The sequence below is a fragment of the Phodopus roborovskii genome, unplaced genomic scaffold, assembly GCF_943737965.1.
Source record: "Phodopus roborovskii unplaced genomic scaffold, PHOROB, whole genome shotgun sequence".
Lineage (NCBI taxonomy): Eukaryota > Metazoa > Chordata > Mammalia > Rodentia > Cricetidae > Phodopus > Phodopus roborovskii.
Genome location: NW_026126651.1, coordinates 10520990 through 10538566, shown reverse-complemented (window position 1 = coordinate 10538566; position 17577 = coordinate 10520990). Strand labels below are relative to the sequence as shown.

The 17577-nt window shown below is 44.3% G+C and overlaps 1 protein-coding gene across 1 annotated transcript in view; it reads right to left on the bottom strand.

Moving 5' to 3' along the window:
- Positions 1-243: 243 nt before the first annotated feature.
- The window catches only part of Atp10a (ATPase phospholipid transporting 10A (putative)), a 146311-nt gene continuing 128977 nt past the window's right edge, over positions 244-17577 (bottom strand). Inside the window, exons 14-21 of the mRNA XM_051174120.1 lie at positions 14775-15099; positions 12431-12507; positions 9425-9550; positions 4935-5135; positions 2310-2390; positions 2098-2202; positions 1593-1780; positions 244-1447 (exon numbers count right to left, since the gene is read on the bottom strand). Of these exons, the coding sequence (XP_051030077.1) occupies positions 829-1447; positions 1593-1780; positions 2098-2202; positions 2310-2390; positions 4935-5135; positions 9425-9550; positions 12431-12507; positions 14775-15099 (1722 nt within the window). The 3' untranslated portion in view covers positions 244-828. The remainder of the gene's footprint in view (positions 1448-1592; positions 1781-2097; positions 2203-2309; positions 2391-4934; positions 5136-9424; positions 9551-12430; positions 12508-14774; positions 15100-17577) is intronic.

Here is a 17577-nt window from a genome sequence, read left to right as displayed (position 1 = left end):
AGTCTGGCTGTTGCCCATGGCCTGGTGCAAGGAGTCACGGATAACAGGTCACTCTGTAACCCTGGCCTAATCATCACAGTACCATTTTCTTCAGGACTTGAACAAAGTAGTGACAGAGCACACTCACTCGGGTCATCCATCAGCACCTTCACGCAACAGCAGCTACCAAACACTCTTTTCACAAAGTGGAGGTTGTTTATTGCTTGTGGTGATTTTAGCAAGAAATACACATGACATTGGAGCTGTCACACCTATGAAATGGATTTTATGAAATGCCTGCACAGAACGGAGTGTTGGCAGGAACATCACATAAGTTTTTATTGAGTTTTCACTTTCCTTTTGCTGTTGGTAATATTGGAAGCCAATGGAGAAATTTGCTTCAAAGGTCCACACCTTCTCCCTACTCCTGTCTTCTTTCCTCCAGGGTTCACTGTAGTAGTCACATGTTTATGCCTGCTTGCAAAAAGCAAGGGCCATGTGTGTGATGAGCAAACAAAGCACATAGCTTTTCCTTACAAAATGAGATGAAAAAATAAATCTAGACACACTTTTCAAGTGTCACTCTTCTTTAAACTTTATGTACAGATAGATAAAGATATGTGTTCTTATTTTTCATCAGTATACTCTACTTAGAACTTTAAAAAATAAACTTTCTTTTTGGGTACCTCTGGTTTCCTATATTTGTCTTGGAAATATTTAAAAAATACATCTTCCTAGAACTCTTTTGTGCAAATAATAAACATAAATAACATTAACATCTGTTACATAATAAAAAGGCCATTTCAAGGAGTCGTCACCTCAAATGGCTGTGACCCTTTGGAGGCGATACTAGAAGTAGCCTGTGGCTTGTCCCTGTAAGCTGTGCAGGTCCTGATCTGGCTGTTGGGGGCTGGACAGGAACTCACCATCCTGCTTGTTCATCTGTAAACTACTTCTAGACAATTGCAAGACACTTCCCAGCCCACTGGCCAGCGACAGGGAGGAGATCCAGTTGAGTGAGCCAATGCTGGGCAGATGGAAGAGTGACGTTAAGGGGGCTGTCTGGCTAGCACTGATGGGTTTCCTCTTGGAGTCCCCAGGACACTCTTCTGAAACAGCCTCCCCAGACCTGGGGGGCCCTGAAGCCTGGGTGCCCAGTCCTTCCAGCAAGTTGTTCTCTCTTAATGGTGTGTTCGTATCCACTGCACTGGGCTCCCCGCTGGCCTCTGGGGAGCAGGCCAGCTGCTGTGTGAGCTGGGAAGCTTGAGAGGCACAGTCTCTGGGAAGGGACTCAAAGGGTCCCATGGTCTTCTTTTCTGAAAGCTCAGTCTCTGAGCCTCCAGATGGTTGTCCCTGAGTGGAAGTCTCTTTGGGAACACTGAATTTGTTGGAAGGTTTCCTGGCTGACTGGCGTCCCAGCTGGAGCTGGGTGGGGAAAAGGCTCCCCTGGAGGGCTTTGAAGAACAATCTGGAAAGAACACAGGAAAAAGAATCAGATTCTAAAGCGAGCCACTCAGCTTCTTTTGAGACTCACTCAGGGCCAAGCACAGCAAGGGCAAGGGGATGTGTGTCGAAATTGCTTGTCAGTTGGAGGCACGGACTCCAATACTCACCTGGGCAGAAGTGCAGTGACAGGTGCAATGAGACACGTCAAGTAAAACAGAGGGTCACCCAGTAATGTCTGCATGGTCCAGTAAGGGTTAGACGGAGGATAGCAGGTTGCACAGGAGGTGTTGTAAATCAGAGCCACGGAGAAAAACAAAAAGGTACTGAAGCCACAGGCTAACCAGTTGAGCCAGGTCTGAAAGGAACCAGAGACAGAGGGCTTGTGGACTTCTCTTTAAGAGTGGCATGCATTTACTGGGAATGGTTAGGGGTGCGCCTTTCGGGTCTTAGTGAAGACTCTTGGTATCAGTGGCTGGTTGGTCTTAGTAGAGCAGCCTGGGGCAGGGCTGTGAGGGCAAGAGGAGAGGTGGCCGTGGGTAGGTACCATGTTCCTTTTTATCACACAGCTAGGGCAGCTTTGAAGGCTCCCTCTATGTGGAAAACAGCTGCGGGGAAGTATGTGGCCCACAATACCCGTCCCTCTCCAAGTACGGCCTTGTCCATGGCTCTCACCCAGGTTTTGGTTTCAATCCCCAGGTGCAGCAGGAAGGTGAACAGAGCTATAGCTGTGACAGGGGTCCCCCAGGTAAATACATCCACGTCAGAGTCATAGTAGGCCTGAAAGACAAGCGGAATGGCAAAGTTTTATGTGTCTGTAGGAGCCTAGAGGCAGCTGAGGACAGAAAAACCAAAAACAGAAAAACCTGTGCTGGGCTCCCACTTACCAGGTAAGGAATGAAAAAGCATACCAGGCTCTGGAAGGCAGCATCCACCATGTTTAACCAGAATGTTTGTGGCCGGTATTCCTGGGACACAGAAATAGGAGAGGTTTATAGAGATGGGCCTGTCCTCTCTAAGGCGTTCTTGTTGGGGGCACAATCTTTTTGTACACTGTGAAAATGTATCTTTTGCCTAGATAACTTCCAATCAAAAGTTTTACAGAGAGCTAAATGGCCAGTAGCTAGACAGGAGAGGCTAGGTGGGATTTCCAGGGAAAGATAGGAAGAGGAGGAGGAATCTATACCCTGGTATTTCTTTTCTTCTGTTTTTTTTTTTTTTTTTTTTTTTTTTTTGTTTGTTTGTTTGGTTGGTTGGTTGGTTGGTTTTTTGTTTTGTTTTGATTTTCGTTTTTCAAGACAGGGTTTCTCTGTGGCTTTGGAGCCTGTCCTGGAACTAGCTCAAACTCACAGAGATCCACTTGCCTCTGCCTCCCAATTGCTGGGATTAAGGGCGGGTGTGCACCACCACTGCCCTACTAGGCCCTTGTATTTTACCATCAGACTGGGAGCATGTTTACACATGCTGTCCTGAGGAGAGGTAACCAAGCCATGTTGGCAGAGTGTAGAGTAAAAATAGGAGTTAATTAACTTATAGGAGGCAGTTGGAAATAAGTCTAAAGACCAAGCTTTCATCATTAATAATAAGTCTCTGTGTTTGTTATTTGGGGGCTGGTGATCCAAAGGTAGTCCGACAAGAAAGCTTGCTTCACATTCTTGAGCATGTGATACCTTAAACAGGTCAAGAACTGGAGACTGCTTCAAGACCTGAGGGGACCAAGGCTCCAACATAGAAGACGAGAAACCAAAACCGGCAGGCTCACAACTGTAGGCAGCTGAGTCCCTGGGAGCCTTTGAACCCAGAGCATGAGCCCTACAGGTATATATCAGCAGCAGAGGTCATAAATTTGAGATGGAGTCTAGAGAATGGATGGGAGGAGTTGTGGGGAGAAAAAAAGAAAGGGCGGAAATGATGACAATACTGTTAGTACTCATGAAATCCCAGGGCTGGGGTGTGGGGAACAACACCGCTCACTAAGCATTACAAAGGAACTTTTTATCAGGAAAGAATAGCTGAAATCTTGGGCCTGCTCCCTGCTTCCCCTACATCCCAATATGGTGAGTCCTTTAGAAAGACTTACTAATGAGCCTTTTAAAGTTGGATAATTGATGTTTCCTAGTGGATTTTTAGGTTTGTTTGCTTTTATTTTATGTGCTTGGTGTTTTGGCCTGTGTATGTGCAGGATGCGTATGCATTGCCCAGAGCAGTAAGTGCTCTTAACCACGAAGCTGTCTCTCCAACCCCTCATGATGTGAAACAAAGAAATTATTACTCTGGTTTTGATATGGTTTCAGTGTGTCCCTGAGGGTTGATTCACTCATGGTCAATCCTGTGAAATATTGAGAGCAGAAATTGGTTGGGCCTTTGGAAAATAATTAAGATGGAACACAGGAGTCCCCTTGGCTGACTTACACGAAAGAGACTAGAAAAGACACATTGTCATGCCTGCCAGGCCATGCCATATTTTCAGACACCATCAACATCAAAACCATCACCAAATGCAGCCCTTCAACCTTGGACATCCAGAAAACTACTTTAAAAAAATTAAATAACCTGACTATAGTGGCCTGAATGGGAATGGTCCTGATAGGCTCATATATTTGAATGCTCGGTTCCCAGCTGATGGAACTATTTGGGAAGGACTGTAGGTGTGGTCTTGGAGGAGGTATGCCTGCCACCTGCCACCACGCTCTCTACCATGGAGGCTGTGGGCTCACCCTCTGAAACTTTAAGCCCCCAGTAAACTGTCTTCTAAGCTGCCTTGATCATGGTATTTTGTTGCATAAATAGAGAAATAACTAAAACACTGACTTAGGTATCTTGCTATATCATTGCCAAGCACAGTACAACAAATGGCAAAAATGGCCGTGATACAAATGGATGTTCCAGTACATGAATGACAGAAGTCTGTATATAAAGAAGCAGCAACCAGGACCCCACCATTCCCTCAGCAGCACCCCCAGTAAGTCCTGAAGCATCTGACAAAGGCTTTGCTTGCCTTGCAGCATATACACAGGATTCAGGAGGAGCATTAACCACCACTTAGGGGAAGCATCTGTGACGTTCTCATTGGTTACCTCACTCCATATGACAAGTTTACAGTGTATGGTCTCATGGGTGTCTGAGGACAGTAAGCCAGCTAGGATGAGAATCCTGTCAAGACCACAGTAGCACCTAGAAAACCTGTTGTATCCTAATGAACTGTCTCCTGAGCTATGAAGCCTGCTCCTCTGAGAAATCAGTGTCAGCAGAGTAGCCATAGGAAGGGAACTCGAAGCAATTACGTTCTGAGTTAGACATGACGTTATAAGTTAATCATCTCAGGTATGTTGTTAAAGTAATGCAAAGCTAATGCAACATATTACAGAGTCTAGCAAATAGCATCCATCCCACAACTTTAACAAATTTCTGGGGGTGCTTATTAGTAGGGGTCTTGGGGAAATTTCACTTTCTGGAAGGTGAAAGGGTGGGTGGAGACAGAGAGAGGAAGGCAGAGATGCTGGGGATCTTACTTCCATGTTCTGGCCACTCTTGTAAAGCTGTGGCTCTCTCAGCAACATGTCGGCTGGAATGTCTTTATCCAGCACCCCAGTCACGAGCTGGGGAAGTGACGAGAAGAGCAGATTAAAGAAAATCAGATACCACTGGTCAATCATGGCAGATGCAGAGAAGCCACAGTAAAACTGGAACCAAAACAGGAGGCCCACAAACATCTGCAATAGAGACAGAAGCTCTAAGAAACAGTCGCTTTTTAGCTGTCCCCGCAGAGACTCATCTGAAGCACTCAAGAGCCCTGCGGAGATTTTCCATAATTAAGTAGGAGGCAGTGATTTCTCCCAAAAGGCAGCCCTAACCTGCACCTTTGTTGTTAGCTTTCTCACAATCCCCTTCTACCACAGTCTCCTGTTCTCAAGAGACCAGCAACAGGAATTTGGAACTCCCGGGAATCCTAGGGAGGAATGAGATCTTGTTCTAGAAGATCTGGAGAGATGGTCAAGGTGTGACTGGGGCTGAGGATGGCTTACATTTTAAGAGAGCCTGTGGCTTCTTCCCTAGGGCCTTCCTTTTTTTCTATCTTCCCAAACGCCTATCCCGGGATACATTGGTGAGGCCCTGTTTTCTTTTTTTTCCTCTTTTTTTTGGTGGGCGAGAATACGAGTTTAACCATGTAGCCCTGGCTAACCTTGATGTTATGGTCCTCCCATCTCCACCTTATCTTTGAAAAGGAACAGTGGAAAATCATCAGGAACTTCCGTAAGAGGAAGACACACATGAGCAAAGGCAAGAAAGAAGCAGAGAGCGTCATCCACCCGCTCTGCAGTGGTGGGAGTTGGGTAGGATACCTTTCCACTTTCCACTTTCACCAGGTGGGTTTATCAGTGGCTGCAGAACATTCAGCTGGGGTGGGGTGGGGGAGGAAGGCAGTCTGAAGACTGATGCAAAACACTGTGGTTCAAACCGTGAATGTCTCCCAGAGGTCCCTAAGTTAAAGCTTGTCTCCCAGCTTATAGAGCTATTTGGAGGTGGTAGAAACCAAAAGAGGTGGAGGCTAGTGAGAGGAAGTTAAGTCAGGGAGGGCACATCCTTAAACAGAATATTGGTGACCCAATTTCCCCCGCCTCTCTGAGAACCACGCAGTAGGTAGCTTCATTCTAATCATGCTGTGCTGATTCGTCATAGACCCACAGGAAACAGGGCCAAGCGTTTATGGGCTGAAACATCTGACGCCATGAGCCAAACAAACAAAAACAAACCAAAATAAAACCAAAAACCCAAAACAAAATATCTCCCTCATAACTTCTTTATTTCAGTTATTTCATCAGAGTGATGCAAAAACTAACAAATGTACAATATGTTTTCACACTCACTGTGAAATTTGGCATAGATCGTATTATCCTCCCTACTGCAGTGCCCCCATCTATGGCCATACCAGTGAGAGCTACCCAGGGAGGTTGCTGAGATGTAAGGATCCGGTGCCTTTAAAGAACTAATGAGATCTCTGGAATACTGGGGTTATTGTCAGAGGCACACTCTTCCTAGTGTAATGTCATTTCCTTCTTTGCAGCTCAAGTTACTAATCTTAACATTTATAGAAAAACTAAGGTTTAAGATAGGAAGGTGATCAGAGTATGAGTAATAGACCCAACTTGTTCAAACACGAATGGATCGTAGCCTAAGGTGCTGGGGGCAGTCTCCAGAGGAGATGTGGTAGAATGGATGAATGCTCCTCCACTGGGCACAGTGAGGACTGGGTCTGGGTTCTGTAGCTACAGCTCTCCATGGCCCTTGAACGAGTTGCTTTGTGCCCTGGGTCTGGAGCTTTGATTTCTTGCCTTGAAAATGGCTTCTGAGGATTGGGGGGGGGGGTGGAAATACTAGTCCATGTGGGTGGAAGCTATGACTAAATCCCCCAAGCACTGCTTTAATCTATGACTTAAGTTTCCTAATATGCCACTGACAGACTTGGGCTTCTCATTGATTTTCTCCCCTGCCTTCCTCCCACAGCTCACTCTTGCTCACCCACCATCGTGGGCTCAGCCTTCTGAGTCATAGTAGAGCAAATGGAGTCAAAGGGAACAGGAAGAAAGCTACTTAGATAATTGAGAGCCCCCCCTCATGGTACCAAAGAGCTTTAGTCCTCTGTTACTATAGAAACTGTTCTTCTCTGCTCTTTATTGGAAAGGCCAATTTATTCTTAAAATTAATGACTCTCTCCTGTGGGGAGTGATTACCCTTGAACTCCTCACAGGGATGAATGCTCTTAACAAAGCCTTGCATCTTATATGAGGAAAACCAGCAGCTTTTTCTCCTCCCTGTACTTTTCAACAAGGACAGGCTTAACAAGGCCGGCAGGGAGAGGCTTAAGCCACCTCAGGCTGCCACTTTAGCTTCTGTTTATCTCTAAAATGGTAGAAAGCTTGGCATATGTTCTTCTCATTACCTTGTCAAATTGACAGACTTCAATTGGGAATTATAGAGATCAGCTAGCTTAATTCACAGTTCTGGTGTTTTTTTTGGGGGGGGGATTAAAAAATTGTAACCCATAGAAGTCAAACAGACATAGTTCTCACCTTATGATGCATCGATTTAGGAATTTTCAAGTTTATGATAGTGGTGGGAAAGCAGTATGTGTTCTGCAATGCTTTGAATTTTGGGTTGGATTTTTATCTGGGCTCCATTCTCTCAGGAAATGCTGGACAGTGGTTTTGAGGTGAAGCTCCCAGCTAGCCAGCCAGAAGGCAACAACGCTCCAATGTGCTCTGCCGCTAAGCTATGATAGTAGTTGATCTAAGTGTATACTACATACATTTTCTACTTGTGATTTATTTTCAACTTGTGATGGGTTATTATCAAGACAAAGTGACCCTACCCTAATTTCAGGAGCAACTATACTTTAGAAGTCACTGCTAAGGACTGAAGGAACTGAGGCTGATTACAGTCTAACCTACTCAAAGGGGCCATTCACTCCTGGAGAGGGAAGCTGGGAGCCTCTAGGTTCTGGGTACCTGAGGACTCACAGCGCTGGCAATTTAATACTGGGGTAAAAGGAAGAGGTGAAATGAACTCACAAGGGCAGAAACGGAACAATGTTTTTGGATGTGGTCCCAGGTGGAGCTTAATCTGAATTAAATTTCCAAGTCTACTCAATTAGTCCTGATTGGTTGCAAGCATCTGTGTTCATTTGTTAGAAGGCATTCTGAAAATCTGGCAAGTGAGTGGGTGGGAGAGGTTAGGAATGGAAAGTATGTGTCAGCCTCCAGAATGAACTATTAAGAACACAAGAAAAGAGCTGTACAGACATCAGCTTAGAGTTAGCATGAAGGTTTCCACATGGAATTAAAAAAAAAAAAAACTTTTAACTTGTTTTATTCTTTTGCAGTAGAGCACAAGATATTGTTGTTGACAGCAGAGTTCTGGTCTCTAGACAGTGAGGTTTATGGGACAAGGTTAGGAGGTCAATTATCCCAAGAGTTTAGTCTGTCTCTTTGTTGGTTCACTCAGCCTCAAGCTGCCAGAGGCAGAGAGCCAAACCAGCAGTCCCTCAGGAGAGTGTCTAGAAATCTTACAAATGAGTCAGCATTTTGTGATGATCCTGTGGGCCATTCTGCAGGCCTATGGAGTATGAAGAAACTAAGATTAAACATGAGAACCACGTGGGAGAGATCAGGAAGAGCCCTGTATTCAAGGCCCCTGAAGAGGCACACGTGTTCATGGTGCATCTGGCCTAGGAAGCTTCACATAACTGGAGCTACTAATTAAGTTAGCTAGCAGGGTGTGTAACTGCCCTAAGGCCAGGAGAATGTGGAAGTCCCTTTCTTACTAGGTTCAAGGTCTCACTTGGGGATTTGTACAGGGCTGGTTGGAGTGTGTCTCTGATACACACCATTCAATGTCTGAACTATAAAGCAAGATCAAGTAATTTTATGTTCGCCAGGCCACTGTACACACTTTGCCTTTAACCTTCCTTGTCTACAGCAGAGAAATCAGTGTTCCACTGCAGACACACCAGTGGAACACCCCTAAGAAACACAAGGATGTAGGCTGAGAACTTAAGAACAAAAGCAGATGTTAGACTGTGACAGTCTTAGCAACTTACTATCAACGTGGTCCCTTGCAAACTGCTGACCTTGTCATTATGCTACTTTATATGTGAACTTTCTTGTGTTGTCTGCTGTTTATAAGACCTTTCATCCTTAAAGATACAGCTGTTTTTATTTCCCATGAGTTAGTTTTCAGACATTATAGGGTACAGGGCTAGAGTACGACCACAGACATCCATACAAACCCAAAAGGATGGAGTAAACAGAAGACACTGGTGGTCTGCTGGCCTTACCAAGGCATAGATCCTACAAGCTGTAAGCCTTTGAAGGGTAGGAATGAGGATAGGGTTGTCACAGAGGCCTTCTACGTCCCTCTTTCTGGACTCTGAGTTTATAGCTCGAGAGAAGCTATTTTAAGCCCTTTAATTGAAAAATTCTAAAGACCCATGCCAAATACCTACTGTGTTTTTGTAGAAGAAATACAGCACCATGTTGGCCAGTCTGGAATAGCACCAGTGTCCGTGGACAATTAACAGTCTCTCTAGGTATCGGAATCTTGGCACTGCAAAGTCGCTTGCCATCACGGCCTTGAAAAGGAAAGTAATTCTCATCACTGCTGATGCCCCACTTGGCACAGAAGAACAAAGGCAAGGCAAAGCACACATGGAAGGGAAAAGAAATCCAGCTTCAAACACAGTGCCAAGTGCGGTTTGTATTATTATCAACTCTTTCAATTAAAGAGAAAAACCACTCAATAAACACTGTTGCTCGGGGTGCCACTTTCTAGAACCATTTAAGGCCTCAAACATGAGATATATGATTAATGAGTTTTAAGAGGCTTCAACTTTTCTCTTGTTTCCTATCAAGTCACAAATCATAGAGATGCATGGAATTCCCCCCCTCCCCTCTCCAACCCCAATGGTACTTATTTCTACACTATACCCAGATCTCAAGGACGAGCTAAAGATGAAGCACTCACATTTATCAGATGGACACCCAGACATTCTGGGAGTTGTGGCTTTTAAGGAATTATAAGAAAAAAGAAAATGTGTTTGGCACTCATGCACTTTGTTCCCAAATATCATCCCCGCCCCCCAAATGCTGGAATCTGCAGATGCTAAACCTATGGGTATAAATGGCAGCTACGTGTGCGTTTTCTCTCGGCCCTTCCCTTCCCCTTCTGCAGGCTTCATCACTGTTCACTCATGAAATGGAAAAGAAGCCCACATTTGGCTTTCTTTGGTCTTCTCACAATGCCCCCACAACACCATGCACATGGAGAAGCTCAAGTAACATTGTTGAATGAATGAAAGGAAAACTTCAGAATATGGCTGGTTTTCTCCATTTTCCTTAAGGAAAAGCTAACTAACCCAGTCCTTGTCAATCCCATATGCAAAGAAACCTGACAAAGAAGCCTTTTGCCTTACGTATGTATTACAGACCTTGATGGTGAGTACCTAGGGGAGAATTAGTTGCTACCACTGCTTTTAGGCTTGAGGCAGGGGCATAATGTCCCATCCATAAGACTTGTGACTGGAATAATGTGATCAGTAACGGAAACAGCTGGTCCTATAGGGCAGGGGCCACTGAACAAGCAAGTTTTTAGGTAGGATGCGTCTGAATATTTTTGTATATACTTCAAAGTTGCATGTCACAGAGATTTATTATGCAAGATGGCCAGTCCTCTTCTGATGACCCTGGTGCTTGCATATCATTCCAGTAAGTGAAAAATACTATTCTTATTTCTTCTTGTGAAACATGAATGTGATAAATCTGAGCTGAGTCCCTGTGGACATGTCAGAGTAGGTCACCAGCTCAGCCTCCTCAGGCCAGCATCTGGAAGGGACAACAGAGCTTCTGTGGTTGAGAAATCTCTGTGGATTCCTCTGATCCACCATATTGTGTCCATGGAGCTAAGCTCTGACAAAGGCAAGTACAAAGTGAACACAGGTTCTCTAACAGGACAGCTGGGGAAGCTGAAAGTATTGGCAGAGGTCATACCTAGGAACAGGTCCTGGGTCTGTGTTGAAATTGCAGTGGGGAGGAAAGGCAGAAGCCTGGAGAGACAGGTGAGCTTCCTCAGGAATTCTCTGCATTTGGAGATGTCTCCAAAGACAGCCCCAAAGCCTACACTGTGCCCTACCAATCTACTTGTTTTTCAGCACTTGGGATCCAACTCAGAGCATGTATGTGCTTGGTAAGCACCGCAATCCTGAGCTGTGTCCTTCGATCCTTTATAATAGCTGTCCCCCTTGAAGGAGTTTCTAAGCTAACCCCACTGAGGTCAATGGCTATGTCTAATGGTGTCTGTTTCTAAGCCTGTGCAGAGCAGAGTCTCATTGGTTGCGGAGAGAATGGATAATGGAGTAAATGGTTGAAGAATCAAAAAGCATATGAAGCATTTGGTTCAGAAATGGATGTTCCATTAGGCATGTTAGCTTTTTGTATTTGTGGGAACAGAATCTGTAGACTCAAACAATTGTGGATGTCAAACATTCAATAAAAACTATATTGAAAAACGTAGGACACAACACAGCATGACTACTATTTATGTAGTGTTTCTATTGCATTGGGCACAAGGAATCATCTAGTAATTATATAAAGAACATAGATGGGAGTGTGTAGGGTTTATGCAAAATACCAGTTTATGTGGGAGGCTTACACATCTGTGAATTTTGTGTTGAAACAACTTCCCCCGGATACTAAGGGGCAACTATACTGTACTGTACTTCCAGCAAGGGCCCTACCATTTGACTGCTGTTTAATATTGACCCAGAAAATGAATGTTCCATAAATAATTTTTGATTGAATGAGTTATTCAACCAGTGAACAAATTGAAAAAATGGTGATTAACATTATGATTTTTAAAACCCACTGAATAAACTGTTCCCTAAAAGCTTTACCAAAGTTTTTAAAAATGTGATTTAAACTTGCTCAAGTGTCAGAAGTTGTAATACTATATGCAGAGCAGAATATTTTAAATTAACTAGCACTTTAAATTTCTGGAACATTCAGAGGTGACAGGGAGACAAATGAAAAGCACAGATGGAACTTCCATGGGAGTCAAAATGGCTACATACCATCTTCAGAGTGATTTCATGCCCCAAGGGTGGCACAAGACAGTTTTTAAAAAGCATTGTTACTGTTGAGCATAGTAAACAGAAATGCCTCCTGGGATGTGCCGAGGAGGTAATGACTCACTTCGCCTCTTGGAGTCAAAATTTCCCCAAATATACTTGTGTTAACACAGGCAAAGCTGTTTATTGCACGTGGCTTCGTCAGCAGCATGGCATTCCATCTCACCTTCTCCTATTGCCTTAGCAGAAGATGAAGACTGACCCATAGGGAAGGCAAATCCTTCAGCTTTGTTAGAGCACAGAGACAGGCTGGGACAACTTGCACTGTTAAGGGATAAGAGCCCAATGAGGACCATTTGGTCCTACCGGACAGCCCAACTGGTCTTTTACCTGCATGCCTTCCGGGCCTGAGATCCCCACACCTACATCTGCCACCTGGATCATGCTGACATCATTGGCCCCGTCACCTGAAAACAACACAGGCAGGAGGAATCATTGATTTTGAGATTCATAGAGTCACACAGACACGATGAGCCTCTCAGGTCCCTGCTTGGACTGAGTTCTGTGAGAAAGATCAGGGAAAAGAACAGAACAGCTCCCTGAGAAAACTAAGATGACCAATCAGAAGCAGGCTCAGCACAACACAGAACCATCAATCACATCAAGATGTCCTAGGAACCAGCTAACTAGCAGGGAGCCACCATCTTATCCAGTGGGTTCTCTACAACCAGATATGCATAGAAAAGAGAAGCCTTCATCATCTTCATTGCTATTGCAGTGACTCAACCCCTCCAGATGGGCATGAAGACCTCTCCAACTCATAATCCCTTTAGCAGTTTTCTTACTAAATCAAACAAGTTAAGTTCTGTTCAGTGTTCTATGCACACTGATTACCTCACTGAATTAACCAGAATGCGCTCTTTGGCTCTTTGAGGCATAAGCAAAGAAAATGTATATTGTGCCATCATGCTTGTTGACTGATGAATGTTAAAACAAAAACTCAGAGACCTTGACATCTTTGGGATGTCAAAATACAGACACAGCCATTATAATTTGAGACAATAGTAGCCATTCTTGGAATTAGGCTCAGAATAGCTCAAGGCATAAGCAGACATGCCAAGCTGTAAAAATAACACATATAGTTATACAAAAGTCAGAATGATTCACAGTGTGAATATAGCTTGTCCCTTTTATTTCTGCCTTTCCCCCATTATTGGAAATCAAACCTAGGGTTTTTGAATGCTACACAAGTATTTTGCCACTGCCCTATATCCCCAGCCCTCTTTTTATTTTTAATTTTGAGGCAGGATCACATTGGGTTTGTCGAGATGACCTTGAATTTAACTCTGCATCTGTAAGGCTGACCTTAAACTTGGAATCTTTTTTGTCTAAACCTTCTCAGTAATTGGATTCCAAGGTATGTCCCAGGCATGTGATTGTATTGTTTTTTATTGGGCTAAACTCAGTGAACGATCAGTTAGTATTTGCAGAATTAAAATTTTGTGAAACAATGGGAATCTCTGTCCCATAATGTCCCCATTCAAAATAAATTATGATGCACAATGGGGCTCTCTAAGTCTAAACTGTTGGGTTAATACAGGGACATATGGTCCATGAAATGGCATGACATTGTAAGGGAAATTAATTTCTCCTTCCCTGGAGGAGATGCTATCTTCCCTCAGCCTGGGCCGGGGGGTGGGGCATGTTGAACACTATGTTCATATCTCCTAATCATGTGTCTTCATTCATCTGTGTATTCTTCTTAGTGAATACTATGGATCTCCATAACTCTGAGGGTGTGCAGACTATGGCTACCAAGGTCTCATACTTATCACTGGCTTCTACCTAGCAGATGATGTACCCATGGTGACAGTGGGTAATATCCCAGTGTTTCTGCAAATAATACTGTAATTATAGGTGGCTAATTGGTAAAGATACTTTATCACTGAGCTAACTACTTCCCAGGAGTGGGTTATATTTTTAATTGGTATTTTAAGAGTCACTGCCTTCTCCGCCCTCACCAGGAGTGGCTGAACCTGTGCTGGAGACTGGAGCTGATTCAGAAATCAGAATAGATGGTTCCCTAAGGATGTGTTAAGTGACCACCTCAGTCATTGGAGAGGAATCTAGAAGGGCCCCCAGCCAAGAGTACCTACAAGAAAAAATAATATTGGATGCTATCTTTAAATGATGCAAAGCTGTGCTGCCTTGAAATGGATTTATTTAATGAGATGCTTGCTTCAGAACAGCCAACACATTCAGCTGAGAGGAGTCACTGGGGCTTCTGATTGGGGCAGTCTGGGTCCCTAGAACATCATAAAGCCTTGACCCCCCCCATATGACAACTCAAAGCCCTAAAATCCTTAGAAAGGGCCTCTGCTAAGTCAACATGTGCTAACACAAGACCATCACTGTGGCTGAATTCTGTAAGATAGGTAGGTATCTAAAGTCCTGTCTCCTAAATTTTGGCCTGCACTCCAGCTTGTCTTCTTAAATTGGCAGTTGCTGGTCTTATAATAGTACCTATGACTGCTATATATCTTGTGGATCTTCGATGTATGTTTTATGCCTGGAATGTTCCACTACACCGCAGTGAGTATAATACTTTAAGTGGAAATAGGTGAATAAAGCTTCTCTTGTTTCTCGGTGTTAGATTGAAGAGGATCAGAAATTCAGGTAACATTGAGAGGGAGCAGCTGAAGTAGACATCAGTAGAATTGGCCTAGATACTTGCCTATGGCCAGGGTCATGGCCTTGAGCTTGCTTCTCACAAGCTTTACCACCATGCTTTTCTGCAAAGGGGTTGATCTGCAGCAGAGGACAGAGCGACACTGCTTGGCAAGGAAGAGAAATTTGTCCTCCAGGCTTTTCTCAAGGGCGTAGGCCAGACTTCTCCCATCAATCACAAGGCTTGGGCTGGGCCTGGAGTCTGAGGATGTGGAGGCTGGGCTGAAGGAGAAACCCACGCTCATGTTGCTTTCAGTATTCTCCTGAGTACTTTGGGAGATTCTGGATTGCACATAGTGGAGACATTGGTCCAGGAGGGCTGCACATGCTTCCTGAAATTAATAGGCAATGCATTTCAGTAGAGTAATGTCACTGACCCTGGTCATCTGCCTCAACACCCCATGCTGATGTCCTTCTAGGGCACCTGGCTGTCGTGAATGGCTCTTTAGACCTCCAGGGAAGGAAGTTCAGCTGGAGAGGATGAAGTCCTGCATAGGAGGAGGGAGCTCAGAGTCCATTGAGTTATGCTTTATTGCCCATGAAGTTATGCTGAAGTTGAAGTGAGCACGCTCACCTTCACAGATGTGGCATATTACTGCTCTACCTCACACGGTCAGGCTGAATGTTCAGCTGTGTGTCCCTGCAGGTGTCTGGGCCTTTACCTAAACCTCCTGCCTCATACTGAGCAATCAATGGTGGTGCACAAATCTTTCTAAGCCTTTGCTGGATCAGCCAATAAAGAAATATAATTTTTAAGTGTTCTCTGTAAATTCTCCATTTCTGCTTAGGAATGAAAAAAAGAAGTCAAATCACTGTGGCTTTTCATTATCCATGCTCTTCCCAAACTGGACCTGAGTTCCAGAGAGAAGGAAAACCTGCATAGTAATAGGCTTAGGAAGCAGAAGTAGAGAGAGAACAGGGAGCTCATTTTCAAGAACAAACCCACCTTCTGTCCTCCTGTACACAGACAACCCACTGGTCTAGAGCCTGGTTCCTTGCTGCACACTGTGGGCATCCAGCTGTGGCCAATCAATACTCACTGAAGTCTGTTACATTCAGAAACTAATAAATCTGAAAACATGGCCAGTGCTCCTAAGAAGACTGGGAAGGAAAGGCAAGCCGCTGGACATGACCACTGCCAGGCATAGACGGGAACATACAGACCTGTGACTGGAGACAGAAACCTCTGCTGGAGGAGGACATGCTGGTAACTGGGGAAGACTTAACAAGAGCACAGATGTAGAAACCCCATGAGGTACCTGGTCCAATTACAAAGCACTGACATAGCTGGCTCTGGGTGAGATGAAGCAGGCTCACTGCATCCTCCCCTGTTGCAGATACTGTATCTGGCCAGGAGCACAGAGCAGCTATTCATGAATTCTAAAAGATAACAGTAGTGTTCAGATAGGGAAAGGAGATTATCACAGGGACACCAATGTTCCATATTTATCCCGGGAGCACTAGATGCCAGAGACTAGGGCTCTGGATGCAGGAGGGAGGGAGGGCTCTCATGATGCTCAGATAAGATGCAAGGACTCCACTTTTTTTTTTTTTTTTTTTTTTTTTTTTATTTTCCTGTCTTCTCCTGGTGCCCATCACGTGGAGTTTGCTATGCTGGCAGCGTACAGGGTCATCTGGGGATAAAGATTCGGAGGGAGTGGAACCCATCTCTTGTCTCAGGCACTGTTGTAGACAAGCAGACAGAATTAATTCCTTTCTGCTCTGTCCTGCCATTCCTGGACTCCACACACAGGCGGAGGGGAGGAAAATAGGAAGTAGAAAAGTAGTAGCACACTCCTTGGACTTCTCACCAGAGGACAAATAAGGGAGCTCTTGGGAAACTAGAAAGTACTAGGAAGATGATGGAAGAGAGGTGCTTTTGCTGGCTCTAAAATGCGATTTATGAATTTATGGGTTCACTATATGATGTAATGCCAACGGGGCAGTAACACTCTGGAAATGACACTCCCAGCACAGCCACAGTCCCTGCTCCAAACTGTCCTCCAAAGAGAAATATGTACATTTAAAGCTGGCACTGGAAACAGACAAAGGCTGAGCAAATCATACATCCAGAGAGAGACTGATCAGAGTCTGAACTCCAAATCGAACATGGTAGATATCCTGCTTCCAAAACTCCATACCCCAGTGGTTATTTATAAAAAGGGTGAGAGTCATCACATGCTACCCATAATGCATATGACAGAAGCTTACATTGTCTGAAGAACCAGGAAATTCCACCTCCTGTGGAAAAGCACAATGGACAGAAGGTGACTTTGACACTGGAAATAACCTAACAAAGATATTAAGACAGCCAGTATAGTAAAGCTTCAAGCAAACATCAGCCTTCTAGATCAGTAGAAAAAAGTTTTTGGGGAAAAATTGTGAAAGTTATACAGAAAGATTATCTACAAATGCAAATCTAACTCTAAATACTTTATGCAGACTCTTTGTCCTCCAGGAGGTAGACAGCAGCACCACACTCTGAAAGTGTGAGTTCACAGGGACTCATTTCCAAAGAGTTCAACAGAGAAAAGAGCCGGGGGGGGGGGGGGGGAGCAGATAAGTATGTATTCCTTGTAAAATGGATAAATGGATACAAGTGGCAGATACCAGGTCATCAGCAACATGATGGCATGATTTACACAATGTGATGAAATAATGATACCTCATGCCCTCCACACAAAATTCATAGCTTCATTCTAGTTATAATAGCAACATCAGGTGAATCTAAAGAATAAATAGTCTATAAACAATTTTATCAGCCATCTTCAAAGCTGCCAAGGATATGAAAGAGAAAGATAGTCTAAGGA